Source organism: Panicum virgatum, chromosome 1N, assembly GCF_016808335.1.
Source record: "Panicum virgatum strain AP13 chromosome 1N, P.virgatum_v5, whole genome shotgun sequence".
Taxonomy (NCBI): Eukaryota; Viridiplantae; Streptophyta; class Magnoliopsida; order Poales; family Poaceae; genus Panicum; species Panicum virgatum.
Window position 1 is genome coordinate 14,056,138 of NC_053145.1, and position 12,211 is coordinate 14,068,348.

General features: G+C 47.0%; 1 protein-coding gene across 1 annotated transcript; it reads left to right on the plus strand.

Moving 5' to 3' along the window:
- The first annotated feature begins 537 nt into the window (after window positions 1–537).
- LOC120655255 (basic leucine zipper 19-like) lies at window positions 538–3,745 on the plus strand. Its single transcript, XM_039933005.1, has 5 exons — window positions 538–1,180; window positions 2,165–2,255; window positions 2,456–2,582; window positions 2,685–3,026; window positions 3,652–3,745. The coding sequence occupies exons 1-4, from the start codon at window positions 783–785 to the stop codon at window positions 2,840–2,842; spliced, it is 774 nt and encodes a 257-aa protein (XP_039788939.1). The 5' UTR covers window positions 538–782; the 3' UTR covers window positions 2,843–3,026; window positions 3,652–3,745.
- The last annotated feature ends 8,466 nt before the right edge of the window (window positions 3,746–12,211 follow it).

Below are 12,211 nucleotides of genomic sequence, written 5' to 3' on the forward strand. Positions count from 1 at the left end.
CTAGCTGTCTCCTTACCCCATCATGTGACCTCCATCCATCCTTGCTACTTGCCACTGCACCCTTTCTCCTTCTTCCTATCAAAGAGGCAAATAGATCCTAACTAACTTTGCCCTACCTAGACAATTACTGTACCTCTGGATAACTAACCACAGGCTAGCTAGACCAGCTCAACCATTGCATAAGCTCTGATAAATCTCAACCTCTCTGTACAAAACCACCAACACAGCTCACTATACAGTACCAACAACATTAATCAATATACATCTTGCTTAAGCAAGTACTGTAAATTAAATCAAAACCTTGCTATATAAAAGGTTAGCTAGCAATTTTTCTCTTCTTTTTTTTGCATTGGCAAAGAAGATGAGATTATTGCCGTGGGCAGTAGACTGCCCCTACCCCTACCCCTACCCATAACCACCTAACCTACCATATCTCTTGGATCTTGATATGCATAGCCCCCTAAACACATGCATGATGCTGCAAGAGACGGCTCTAAAGGCTACCGGCTTGTAGCATGCACACACTAATGCAACTGCAAATGCAGTGCGATGTGCCCCCACCATCACCCATGCATGTGCACTCACACGCCACAATATATACACACAGCATATATGCCTCCACCTACACTTGCAACCAGTAACCATATACATACACACTATACGTCTCTCAGCACACAGCTAGCATTAGCAATAGCAACGCAGCAGTCTAGGAGACTAGGGGCGGCTCTCTAGCTCTAGCTAACCAGGGGGTGCCAGTGCCAGGAAGAAGAGCTCGGGGGAAAATGGCGCAGCTGCCACCGAGGGCGCCGAGCGCCGCGGCGCAGGACCCCTGGTCGGCGGCGGGCGATTTCCTCGGGTTCGCCGCGGCCAGGCGCGGCGCGCACCGCCGCTCGGCCAGCGACTCGGCCGCGTTCCTCGAGGCCGTGCCCATGGACGACGTCATCGGCGGCGGCGGCGGCGGCGACGACTTCGACCGCCTCGACGACGAGCAGTTCATGTCCATGTTCTCCGACGTCGACGCGCCGGCCGTCTCCGACGGCGCCGGCGGCGCAGGCGGGGAGAGGGCCGGGGACGCGCATCTGATGGACATGGGGGACGCGGAGGACGGAATGGCGGCCTCGTCGCCGGCCGGCGCGCGCGCGGCCGCGGACGGCGTCGCTGACCCCAAGCGGGTCAAGAGGTTAGTTGCAACTTGCATATAGTCTGGTAAATTGTCTGTGCTAGTAAATTTTGAATAGTTTTCCTTTCACCTACCAAATCTACCGTGCCACCGTAGTAAAACAGTAGTTTCTTTGTTCCAAGGTTAATTTGTGATTGTGGTCTCTGATAGTGAAACATTAACTTAGAACTTAACAGGATCATCTAGTCTACACAGTAGATCTCATTGACTTCACTAATGCGGATTAACATGAGTATTCGGTCTTGTACCGGCGGCCGTGGCGTCCAAGGTCATCGGTGCAGGGGTGATGTCGTTGACGACGAGAGCGGAGTCAGGGACGTAGCGTAGTCGTTCCTTGAGGGATCTCTCGGGGTAGCGGCGTCCTTAAGGGCGCCACTGGCACTGCCCCGGACGTGGCGCTCGTGCTTCCGAGCCTTCCAGCGTGCTTAGCGATCGGTTAGGGTGGATTACGTGTGAATCACGAGAGTTTTGGGATAAATCAAACCCTATGGGGTTAACCCTCTATTTATAGTCACGCTGTAGGCTCGGGGCCCAATGGGCTTAGGGTTTTGCCTCCCGATCACGGCAAAACCGGACTCGGGATTTGTTTCCCGAGTCCGAGATTTGGGGAATAGATATCCCCTCTGATTGCGTTGGTTAAGGGTTGACCGAGGTCAAACTAACAAATCCAACAGTCTCACCGTCCGTGCCTTCATCATGCTGCTGTCCATCCGTTAGACATTTAGACTAACTTTTCGAATTGCAAATTACCAACGCATAGAGCAGTAATAACTCAGTCAACCTTGAAGCTCCACAGAAAAGAGAGAAACTACAAAATTCTGGCACTTAAAAAATCTTCCCACGACAATATGCATTTTAATTTTCTTAAGAAAATTCTACCACACTAGCTCTTTCAAGTTTCAAGAAGGGACAAACATATTTGTTTGCTTCGTTGTCAATCTTTGTTTACTAAAATATGTTAGTCCTTGGGTGATTTTGTTTCAGGATATTGGCAAACAGGCAGTCAGCTCAGAGGTCACGAGTTAGGAAGCTGCAGTACATCTCCGAGCTTGAACGCAGTGTAACCAGTCTCCAGGTGACCACTTTGAACACTACTCGATCCTCGCTTAGCTATAGAAATTGCCAAATACAGTGGTTCTCTGTTTTGCTAATTCAACTCTGCTACCATGATTCAGCTAAAGTAGTACTCCCTATTCTTGCATAAAAAAGCCAGTATTCCCTATTAGTTGAGCCATTTTGAGATCCATGTGTTTGATCGATTCATCATTGCCGCAGATGGAGGTGTCAGCACTGTCCCCACGCGTGGCCTTCCTCGATCACCAGCGGTCGCTTCTCACCGTCGGCAACAGCCATCTCAGGCAAAGAATTGCGGCGCTCGCCCAAGACAAGATCTTCAAAGATGGTATCAGATCCTTCCGTTCAGTTTAGCTAGAATTTATTTGGTTTCCAACATGCTAGTTCGACTAGATTTGAACTGATACCAAATATGCAATATGCAATGCAGCTCATCAAGAGGCACTGAAGAAGGAGATCGAGCGGCTACGCCAACTGTTCCAGCAGCAGCAGATCAAGGCCACCACCGGAGGCGCCGACATCGCTACTGCCGCCTCGATTCAGGCCAGGCAAGAGCTGCTCGCGTGCGAGGGCGCTGCCATCCGATAGCGGAGGTGATCGTCGATCGGTGCAACACGTGCCAACTTGCATTGTGCTGGTTTTTTTGGGGGGCAGTTCATCATGTGGAAAGACACACCTGTTAGTAGTTCAAAAATCTGTGCAGTCTGATATGTTGGGTTTGTTTGTTACTTCTTGATTTGTATGTGATGTAATTTGCTTATCCTAGCTAAAAATCAGGCCCGTATCTAAGCACGTGCGGACCGTGCGACCGCACAGGGCCCCCGAATTTGAAGGGCCCCAAAAATATTATATATATATATTAGATATAGTCATGTAAATACTTTAATTTAGTTAATTATTGATTCAATTTGTAGCAAAATATAGCCCAAATTGCTCCTAAAAGATAAATCATTATAGGCGTATCACTTATCACTTCCTTTTACATGGGTGCTACTCGGGGTCAGGTGTGTGATCTCGAGTGGACCTATCACAGCACCACAACCTCTCCAGGATTCCATATTTTGAACTTAAAATCGGCCTAATAAACTAGGCCCCTCAATGCTTTGTTGCTAAAACAAACTTTTTTTGGAAATTTTTTTTTTGCTCAAGCAATAACAATTGTTACAGCAATAAAAGAAATTATTCCAGAAAAAAAAATAGTTATTAGACCTTTTGTGATGATTTAACTGTCAGTCACACGTGTGACTTCTAACATTTGTGCTTTCACACAGCACATCGCGCTTATCGCGCTTGCCGACTGCTATCACTTGGTATTCACGATCCTGCACTAGGCCACTAGGGCCCAGTCCATTGTTTCGCACAGGGCCCTCGAATTTGCCGGTACAGCCCTGCTAAAAATTGGGCTGGGATGGGGGAATCTTTGTGAATGTATTGTTTGAACGGCCTCACATTTGTGTTGGTAAAGATTTTCCAAGGTGATTTGTTTCTTCAGTTTGTTTCTTACCTCATTGCAAACGGCAGATATAGGGATTTTGTTGTAAGATAGGACGCAGATGGAACATTCACATAACGTTATCTCCAGAGTCTACCAGAACTCACAATCTCACATGCATATATTTAGAGCGAATTTAAATCAAGGTACGATGAGTCTTCCTTTTTTACACTTCACTGAGGAACGTATTACGATGAGGAGTGCAATACTGGAGGTCAAATTTCTAACTGACGACCGGCTAATTCTTCATGCCCAATTGAGTTATGTGCTGTTGGGTGTACATTGTGATCCCTCCTGTGCCATACACATTCAACCCGAACACTATTCCTATAATGACAGAGTTTGGTATTTGCTTAAAAAATAAGATATATTCAATGGCTACGATGATGAGAGTATACCAGATTGATGTCAGATGTTTCTGATTTTTGTGAGAACATTTTATTTTCTATCTATTTTCTAGATCTTCTCATGTGGATGAATGAGGCTTGATTAGTAATAGTAAGATGTCATAATTAATACACCAATCCCTTTTCGTTTTTTAGATAAATAATGAACAAAAAATAGTAGGCACTAACGAGAAAAAGAGATGCTCAATAGTTTTGATGGGAGGGATTATTAGCAAATCCCCATCCGTGTGGGACAAAGATATGCATGGCTCCCATTTTCAGCGTGGCATGCCAAAATCACCCGTTCGCTCTCTCTCTCTCTCTCTCTGTCTGCTTGCTCAGAGCGAAGAGCGGAGGAAACAAATGGTGATGGGCTTGCGGTACGGAGACAGGACCAGAGAACTAGATTTGGGCCAGTGTTCTGGCATTTCTGGGCTTCATGGCAGCCCGTAATGGGCTGGACCCTGCACACAAGTGGGAAATGGCCCGCAAAATGGAGGTCGCGTGCGTGACCGGGCCTCGTGAAGAAGCCGAAAGGAGTCGTATATTGGGCTGGCAGTGCACGTAGTGGCCCGTGCCGCTTCACAAGGCCCATGTTCAGGCCCAAGAGTGAAGCTCAGTATATCTTGGGCCTCGCGAATTCGTGTCATACACATCAACAGGGCAACCGCCAACAGGGGGCAACGGCTAGCCTTTTTTCATTTTTATATTTAAAAAAATTAAAATTTTAAAAATATATGGCCGTTCCAAGAAATTTTAAAAATAGGCCCCTGTCGCACATGGGGAGGGCGACAGGCCCCTGTCGCACAGTCAGGGGGCGACAGGCCTTTTTTATAAAAAAAAATTTACAAACTGGTCCTCGATCAGCGCGGCGCGGGGGCTCGGGGGGTCGCCACCCCAACGGGCGACAGGGTCCCCCCTATATAAGCCCTCCACCCCTATTTCCTCCTCATTTGAGCCCAAAAATTCCACCAAAAATCTAAAAAAAAGGGTGAGGACAAGGGAAGCGGCGAAACCCTACCGGATTCCGCACTTGTGATCTGCAGGTATTTATATTTAACTTATGTATTTTTCCATTGATATTGTAGAGTAATTAAATTTAATTAGTGCTATAGTAGAACCAATTTAAGTAGGAGTTTAAGGATATGTGTTTATTATTAGTTTAGTAAATTAGGACTACAGGTTTATTATTACAATTGCAGTACTATTAGAGACGTGTTTATAAATTAATTACGATTTAGAATAGAATTTCGCATATGCAGTATAGAATTTGAGTGTCATCACGTAGTTATGAATACTTAAATATTGTAGTTGAAATCCATACTTAGTTTTTACGGATTATTGAATAAGGTAGTGAAGTAAAGAGTATAACTCGATAAGTATTCTGTGATATACAGATATGTCGAGCAAGATGCAGTTTCAAGTATTTTTTTGTGACTACAATGTTTTGTATAGACCAAATGGAGTAGACATTTCTGTCTTTAAGTGCACATCTAGCGCCATAGATAAACCTCTAGAGAGGAGTTTTAGTTCCATATGTAAATGGCTGTAGCGGGGATTCCGTGTTGATCCGGAGACACATGTGATGACCATCCATTCTCTTGTTAATTGGGAAGTAGAAAGTGATTTATGGGAATTGATGATGATACACAGCACTGATGACTGGAAGAAGTACATGCAAGTAGCTCTAGAGCGTGGGTGGCATCTGGCCATTCTTGTTCAAACTCGGGAGAAGACACAAAATGAAATCCAACATGGTGCAGATCAAGCAACTCCGAGTATTCGAAGAGAGACCAACTATATTGAGCAAGATGAGTCAGAAGAGATAGAGAACCAAAACATCGGACCACAGGGCCTTGCTGATGAGGGAGAGAGGATACATAGCATCGTGGACGAGATGGAGGCAGAAGACCAAGCCGCAATGGAGATGGAAGAATATGAGGGCTCATCTGATGACAAGCAGTACTCATTGCCAAAAGAGTGGAAGGAGCATGGTTTTGGCAATCATGTCATAGAAGACGTACGAAATCAGGAGTGGGAGTACAGAGGAAATGAGGTAGTGCAAGGTGCAACATATCCAAACATTGAAGCCGTAAAAGATGCTGTGAGAGTATGGGCAATATCATTGAAGCGAGAATTTAGAGTTGTGAAGTCTGGCAGTAAAGAATATGAGGTGAAGTGTGTGAATGATGGATGTCAATGACGAGTACATGCATTCAAGGGAAAATGGAAGTCGAACTGGAAATGTTCCATTGTGACAGAACACATTTGTTTGCTGTCAGAAGTTCAGCCCTCGCATCGCAATATATCATGCGACTTTGTTGCAAAGCAAATATATGGGTAGATTATGAACAACCTAAATTATGAGCCAAAAATGATTGTTCGACACATTGAGCAGACTTACCAGTACACCATTAGTTATTTGAAGGCATGGCGGGCTAAACAAAAAGTGTTCGAGATGCGGTTCGGCACATACGAGACATCATATGATAACCTACCTCGTATGTTATCCCAGGTTGCTGCTAGAAATCCTGGAAGTTTTTATGACACATACCTCGTACCGGCCGTGACTAGGGGGCAAAGCATTCTGCAACGAGCTTTCTTTTGCCTAGGTGTCTGTGTTAGGGCATTTCAGTGTTGTCTTCCGGTGATCTGAATTGATGGCATATTTCTGACTGGAAGGTATAACTGTCAGATACTCACCGCAATCGGGGTAGATTGCAACAACCAAATAGTTCCGCTTGCATTTGCATTTGTTGAGAATGAGAACTTAGATCGCGTCATATCGACAGGTACAATGGAACATAGATTTGAGGTTCTATGCAAGGATAGAACTGGTCATGATATCCGTAGAGATAGGGTGGTACAGGAGAGTTTGATTATAGTAGATGGCAAAGCCTTCTGCTCCTGCATGAAGCCTAAGTTATTGCATTTGCCATGCTCGCATCTCATTGCGGCATGTGCAGAGTCTGGGTTGCAGACATGAGTATTTGTTTCACCTTATTTTCTTTGCAGCAGTTGAGCACCGAGCCCTAGAGGTGCTACGTCCTCGTCCACCTGGGGAGCATATCTCTATACACCCGATTGGGTTGACATGTATGTAATGAAATATTATTGTTTATCACTTATGTATTCATTGGTATTCCTTTGTTTTGACAATTTTGTTTATTGCAGGTTACGTGAGTCCGGTCTACTGACTCTGGGCTTGTTCAGCTCAACCGATCTCTCCTGACGGTGCTCGTTGACAGATGGAGGCTGGAGACACACACGTTCCACCTCCCGTGTGGGGAGATGACTCCTACCTGCAGGACGTGGTCTACCTCCTCGGCCTCCCTATCGTCGGGAGGCTGTAGGTCCGCGTGTGGTGGCGGCCTCATGGAAGGATGACCTGGAGGCCCGTTTTGCCCTGGTTCACCGTGTGGAAGAAGCAGGTCCGATCAACCCGCACCCGCGAGCAGCACGTCCTTCGAAGACCTGGTTCCTATAGTTTACAGTACGTATTCATTGCATATTTAAGTTTAATTGTTACAATTCACATGTTGCATTGTCAGTTGAAATCATTAATCTTAATTGTTTATGCAGCCTACCCTGTTGCCTGCGGATGCCGACGAGTACAGTGTGACTAGATCGCTGGAGACGTACCTGCTTTGGTTGTTTAGTTACATCATGTTCAACAACACTCATGGCAATTCGGTCGATAGGATTCTCCTTCCGTATGCACAGGAGATTGCGGATGGGGACGAGGACGTACCTCTCTACAGCTGGGGTGAGGCGGTACTTGCAGTCACTTACCGTGGACTCTGCGACGGCTGCACGAAGACACATGGGAATGCTATCCTGGCGGGGTGCCCACTACTGTTGCAACTTTGGTCGTACGAGAGGCTAGCCGTTGGTCGGACCATCGTCAGCCACAAGCCTTACCACGAGGCCATGTACGGCGACGAGGAGGACATCTGGCCCACTATGGGAACTCTCTGGAACTAGCGTCAGGTACATTCGCAACAAATCTAATTTTGTTATTCATTCTTACACGATGCATTAGCGCACTTTTAATTTTACTTATTCGGACTGCTGAGGTCCTGGGCGCATGCGCAGGTTAGACGCGCATATCCTGAGTTTGTTTCGGAGCTCGACATGCTGACGCTCGAGAACGTTGTCTATGAGCCTTACAGCCCAGAGGCTGTGGCTACCCGTGCACCAGCATTCCTATCTTCGCACTGCTCCGCGAATGCGAACCTGTGGCTTACTACAGCCGTCCTGGTTTACGACATCGCGGTTGAGGCATATTGCCCCTGGAGAGTCATGAGACTGTTTGGGCAGCGCTAGGAGTTTCCGGTGCCCACCGCGTTGGAGCGTGTCAGTCGCCAGGACCACAGGTAATTATGAATGAACTTGGCTCATACATTCGTGTCGAATCTAACGATTCTTCGTCGTCCACTTTTGTAGGTTGTCAAGGAGTGGCTTGCCGTGTTCAGCTGATTGGCTCACCAAGATTCAGTCGTGGGTGGACCAATGGGAACAGGCAGACGAGCACTTGGTCCATCCAACAGGACCACACACAGACAGCTACTTTAGGGCTTACCTCACGTGGTACTTACCTCGGACTCGGGCTCGTCTGGTTTATGTTGACACTCACCCGCAGGCACACCAGACGAGGCCTCAGGATGGCTATGCCCGGCACCACGTGGAGGCACTAGTTGGCGCGGTGAGTCTCTTGATCATATTTGCATATATATTAATATACATAAGATAATTCATGTGTTACTAGCTGTTCCTTTACTCAATGGATGCAGTTTCGTCTTTGGAACATGATGGAGACTGACTGCTCGACTTACCTAACGAGGGTACGTGCCGGATCCCCAATGACCCAGTTTGAGCAGATAGAGGTATGGTCGAGGCAGCGTAACCAGTTTCATTCAGTACTGCACAACTTGGGAAGCCGTGTGCAGTATGAAGACAGCCACGGGTCGTCCCGGGCCTCGTCGTCATTCCCGTGTCCGGCGACCGCGCACCAGCCGACGCTTCAGTACTACACAACTACAGGTAACGTAGATATCTCTTTAAAATTATATCAAGTGTTGCTATATATTTACTAATATCACAAACAGGATACGTTCCAGCTACTGCGTTCGGCCATAATGGAATGTTTAGAGGGACACCACCAGTTGGTGGACCGTATCCAGAGATGGTACCGGGGCCACAGATACCGGACTACACAGATTAGTTTATGTTTCATATTTCGGTTTCTACATGTGAAAGGATCGATGGACCAAGAGGGGGGGTGAATTGGGCCTTTTTCAATTCCTAAAACAAAATAAAGCAACCTTAACCTATGCAAAGCTAGTAAGGCACCAATTCACCAACCGGATAACTAAGCTACCTACACAAGATAAGAGAGATATAAAGAAGAGTAAAGCCTAGCAAGGTAGAGCTAAGTTATGATCTCTAAGTCAAGCACATGAACAAATTGCATGAAAGAAAATGCTTGAATAAAGAGAGTGGACAAGAGACGACCGGATTTTTTCCCGTGGTATCGATGTGTTGGCACACACCCCTAATCCACATTGTGACACTCACAAAGTGTCTTGTCACCTCCCAAGTCACCGAGACGAGGGCGCTCACTAAGAGTCTCCGTTCACCATCCCGGCGTGGTTGAGATCAAGCCACGTACAATCTTCTTCTCCGGGCTCCCACAATCCTTGGCAAGCTCCGCGAGAAACACCTCGATCACCAAGATCGCCTAGGTGATGCCAATCACCAAGAGTAACAAGCTAGGGCCTTCACTTGAGCAAGAACCGATCACCAAGAACGGATGCACACAAGCTTCTCTCTACTCAAGTCCTTAGTCTTGCTTCTTGATTGATTGAATAATCACTTAAATGGAAGATGAAGCTCAAGGTGGCTCTTGACTATAGTATGAGTGTATGGATGTTGCCTGGTGTCAAGAGTAGCAAAATGACCCATTGGAGGGGTATATATAGGCAGCTCACACGGATAGAGCCATTGGAGAAAAAGCTGCCAGAAAACTGCGTAGCGCCGGTTAATCCGACGTACCTCCAATAGTCATCGTCGGTTTAACCGATGAATGTAAACTGCCCATTCTGAAAACTAGCCGTTACAACTTGGGCAGATTAACCGACGTATCATCGGTTTAACCGGTGAGTGTAGTTGTCCACTGATCAACTGAAAAACCAAGTCTCTGGACAACTGCACCGACGTTAACTCAAAACCATCGTCGGTTTAACCGGTGAGAACAACTTTAGAAATCCCTGGAAAAACCATCTCACTGGCCAATTGCACCGACGTCCCAATTCAAACATCGTCGGTTTAACCGGTGTATAGAACCTTGGAACACCCTGGAAAAACCAACTCTGGACTAATGCACCGACGTTAAATTCAAACACATCGGTTTAACCGGTGTATTGACTTGTCCAGACTCTGCTGACTTCGTTTAACCGACGTATAGAAAAATGAAAGCGTCGGTTAAACCGGTGTATAGACTTTTTCCTGTTTTTGCCTTTTCTGATTTGAGTCTTGATTGAAATCCAAATATTCTTGAGATATAAGTTGAAAACCACTTATTTGAACTTCTTGAAACCTGAATGACCATAGTGTGCATCCATTTTTGATTGACCATGTCCATGCTCAAGTTACTTGGCCTTAACCCCTCTTAATAGTGCGATCACTACAAAACTATAAAACCTATACTAACCTAAGTGTCCTTCTCAACCTTGTGACACTTAGGACTAGAAAGATCCTTAGTCTTGACATATAATTGAGTTGAAAACCAAGATCGCCTTTTTGAATAATGAAATTGAGGGGCCTCTTTTGACATATGACCAAATGAGCGATAATGATCTATTAAGCTGCACAAACTCATTAGTCACAATAATGGTTGTCATTAATCACCGAAACATACCTTGAGGGCCTAGATGCTTACAATCTCCCCCTTTTTGGTGATTGATGACAACACAAACATAAAAAAACGAGAGAGCGAGAAAGATAAAACAAGATAAACACAAGCAAACTCGAAAAAGTACCAAAGAGCTCAACGGCTCAAACGAAATCCAAAGATATGTCTCAAACCACAGCATACACAAGCGACAAAAGTACATATCCATGAACTAACACCAAATGTGATACAAAGCATCAAAGTCCTGAAACTACGAGCTCTCTCTAACTCTACCCTCCCCCTGACTCCAACTCCCCCTGACTCTCTCCCCCTTTGGCGACAAAGCACCAAAAAGGCGAGCTACTGATCCGGCTGTCGCGGCACGGCGAGGAAGCGGTCCGGGTCATCGTCGTCGTCGTCGTCGGACGGTGTACCCTCGGTGACAGACGGGAGCTGCTGGTCAGAACTGCCTGCTGGATCTGAACTGACTGGGGGTGTAGCTGTCGTCGAGGCTCTCGTGCTGGCACTGCCTGGAAGAGGGTCCGTAGAAGTGGTAACCGGCTCAGCAGAAGATGTGTCAACATCTGAAGTAAGTGCTGAGGCTGCCGGCTGTGTCGACTGCTGAAGCAAAGAACCCTCTCCTCCTCCCCCTGAAGGTAGTGTCTGTGGTACAACGGGGAGGGCGACTGACTGGACTGCCGAAGAGTGGACGACCGGCAGACCCAAGTAGTGCGGACATCAAGAACGTGGTCTCCGGTGTCGTCGAGAGAGCAGGAGCTGCAGTAGTAACTGGAGGAGGAGCTGGTGTGACCGCAAGCTGAGGTGCTGCAACACCCTGAAGTCGTGGCTGCTGCGGGGCGAGTCCGGTATGAGAGTAAAGCTGTGAGATCATCCCGAACATCGCCATCATACCCTGCTGCATCTGCTGGAACTGAGCGTCTGTCCTCTGAGAGACTCTATCAATAAGCCCGACAAAATGCTCCTCGGTCGCAGCCCGCTCTCGGGCGGCCTCCCTCTGTATAGCAGCAAGCTGAGCCTCATGGGCTCTCCTGGCCTCCTCCTGTGCAAGCCGGTCCTCTCTCTGCTGAGTCACGAGCTGCTGTAGAAGTGCGGTGAGCTCGGACGGCTGAGACACTTGGGACTCAGCGACTGTAGCAGCAGCGGCTGACTCTGGGGCTGGCTCTCTG